Here is a 3,114-nt window from a genome sequence, read left to right on the forward strand (position 1 = left end):
CATGATTTTGGCAAAGTACCATCATCATGACTCGCCAGAGGAATAGGCTTCACATTCTCACTGAACTTTGCCTTGGAGCTCAACTGGAGGGGAAAAACAAATAAAACAAACAAAGTAAAATAAAAAATGTAAACTGAACCTTTTTTTCAAACTCGACTTCAAGGGAGCATTTAAAAATAATAATGTGGGACTCAATATTTTCATTAAATTGTACTTTCTGTGCAGGGATACTCTTACCTTCAGAAGCATTACATCATTTATAAAAGAGGTTGTGTTGAAGTATTTATGTGGAAATGGTTGTTCCACAGATATGCGCTGTATTTCGCTATTACTATTCACATTGTGAACTCCTAGTAAGGCAGTGTAAGACCTGAAATGACACAAAATTATGTGAAATAATCATCTAAGAACACAATGATTAGTGTTTCTGTGAGAATGTAGAACTCCTGCACCTACAGAAACTATTTACAGAAGCATTTAAATTTTCAGTGCATCAGTCTAGAAAAACATCATAGAAGAACATGAAGTTACTTAAACTCACTCGGCTTGGCAGGTGGCAGCAGTCATCACAAAATCCTCATTGAGAAGGAAGCCAGCACAGTATTTCTTTCGACCATCTGACATGTGCCTCTGCAAAAGCACCATGTATGGTCTGCTATGTGGCACAGCCTCATGGCCTCCAAGGATTGTATAAACTGGAAATATACATACATAATTTGCTATATTATCATTATATTCAGTAAAGTAAAACTGCAGAAAATGTAACTTACCATGACGATCAAGGGTCAGCACAAATATCAGTGTTGCCAGGTTACAGTGGATGAACATGATAGGTTCCCAGTGATAGGTCTGAAAAGAAGTGACACACATCTGCTGTGAAGCTGCAATATGTTTGTGCGATATGCACACGTGTGGTTTTTCACAACATGCTGATTATGATCAGAAAAAGAGAAACTGTGGAGTGAACTGAAACATCAACACACACGACAAACTCACTATAAAGAGTGATTCTGACCTCAAGTCTAAACTTTAACCAATACAAGAGGAGCTGAGACTGTGAACTGTGATGTTTAGTGTGTGTTGGCTCCCCTGCACGTGTTGCATACTTTATTTACAAAATTCCACAATGTCAGAATAAATTGTTAAATTTTGTCATTGTTGTTCTTAAATATGTAAACCGTGACTTAAACTGCATGATTAGATATTCATCTGTTCCTCGCCTACACATCTATAATTCTGGGGGAGATAATTAGCTGCAGCTGTTTAACTGCAGGCACATCCCATGTGAGAGTCTGGGTTCCTCGTCTTCTGAGGGATGTCCACCCCCTGGCATTTAGGGGCTCGCGTATGCTTGCACATGGTGAACCATTAGAGTTAAGCCGTATATGCGTGTGGGGAGATGACCTTTGGATAACCAGGAAATGTGGTTAAACAGTTGTAAGCATATTGTGTTCCGCCGGTTCCGTCGTTGTCTTGCTTTCTTCTTGAGTGATGAGTCTCTGAACTAGCGGGTCTGCTGAAGCGCAGATCCAACACACAACACATGCTCAGTGGATAATGAGACTTCTATAGGCCCAGTACAGGACTAGTAATGATAGCTCCTGTTGTCACAGCCCACAGTTCGCTTTTATATATGATACAGCTATAAAAGCGTTTGCGAAGAGGAAGAGAAAAAGTGCTAATGGGTGATATTTTCAGACCAGAAATGAAACTAGATAAAAAGGCTGACTTGCCCATCTATTAAAAGCCTAGAAGAACTGCCAGATACACTTTATGACTAAAACTACATTGCACTGATAAATATTAACTGCAACTTTGCACTGTGATACAGACACACTTAGACACTGGAAGAAGAGACATGTTTGAACTGGCCTAACACATTTTAAAGTCCTAAAACTTATCTTCAAATTAGTTGCACTTATAAGACTAGATGTGCTCCCTACGATCCCAGGGCGATCGCGGCTGAAGAGTTGGCAGTTTGTCTTGTAATTGGAAGGTTGCCAGTTCGAGCCCCGGCTCTGACAGTCTCGGTTGTTGTGTCCTTGGGCAAGACACTTCATCCGTTACCTACTGGTGGTGGTCAGAGGGCCTGGTGGCACCAGTGTCCGGCAGCCTCGCCTGTCAGTGTGTCCCAGGGCAGCTGTGGCTACAATGTAGCTTGCCATCACCAGTGTCTGAATGGGTGGATGACTGAATGTAGTGTAAAGCGCTATACAAATACAGGCCATTTACTCAAATCAACAACTGATATGAAACGATGCAGATGAAGTGCAGACTCTCAGCTTTAGAAAAAGATTGCATAATAATTTGAGGAACAAAATATTTTTAACACAATCCCTTCATTTCAAGGGCTCAAAGTAATCGGACAAATTAAATAACCAAAAAAAAAGGTTCATTTCTAATGTTGGTTGAAAACCCTTTGCTGGGTTTGATGACAGCCTGAAGTCTTGAACTCATGGACATCACCAGACGCCGGGTTTCCTTCTTTTAATGCTCTGCCAGCCTTTACTGCAGCGGCTTTCAGCTCCTGTGTGTTTGTGGGCCTTTCTGTCCAAGGTTTAGTCTTCAACAAGTGATATGCTCAGTTGGGATAACTGACTTGGTCATTCAAGAATATTCTGCTTCTTTGCTTTCATAAACTCCTGGGTTGCTTTGGGTCAGTGTCCATCTGTATTATGTCCAATCTATCCTATCTGTTCTTGAGGCTTATGAGTGACTTACACTGTAACAGCCACTATGGTGTGGTGTCCCATTAAGACACCCAAGTCGAGGGTTGATGGTGTCATCAGTTTGTGCCACTGCTCTCTCTCTCTCTCTCTGTGATTGTGTGGACATGTGCTTGCACGTTAGTGCATGAGGAGGGACGGATTTTATGTTTTACCTCTCCAGACACCTTTGTTTGCAACATTATGGGTTGTACGAACACTGTGCGCTATGTTTGTTAAGCTGCAGCCGTTCAACCGGGCTTATATGGTTGATGAAGAGAAGGTTTATTAAAGAACACACTGTGGAATTCCCAACGCCAGCGTGAGTGTGTATTTTTTTGGCTACCCTGCTAAGTGTTTTGCCGCCTCCTCTCAACCACTAAACGCAACCCGACGTTACAACACCTTG

The 3,114-nt window shown here is 41.7% G+C and overlaps 1 protein-coding gene across 1 annotated transcript; it reads right to left on the minus strand.

Moving 5' to 3' along the window:
• Window positions 1-5: 5 nt before the first annotated feature.
• LOC102194532 (granzyme G-like) lies at window positions 6-828 on the minus strand (the record flags this gene model as incomplete). Its single annotated transcript, XM_005754966.2, has 4 exons — window positions 771-828; window positions 542-695; window positions 238-370; window positions 6-83 (listed from the first exon to the last, which is right to left on the minus strand). Coding segments are annotated over exons 1-4 (423 nt in total), but the record flags the coding sequence as incomplete, so codon positions are not given.
• Between the last annotated feature and the right edge of the window lie 2,286 nt (window positions 829-3,114).

The sequence above is a fragment of the Pundamilia nyererei genome, unplaced genomic scaffold (assembly GCF_000239375.1).
Source record: "Pundamilia nyererei isolate P.nyererei 1_Seehausen unplaced genomic scaffold, PunNye1.0 scaffold00784, whole genome shotgun sequence".
Classification (NCBI taxonomy): Eukaryota; Metazoa; Chordata; class Actinopteri; order Cichliformes; family Cichlidae; genus Pundamilia; species Pundamilia nyererei.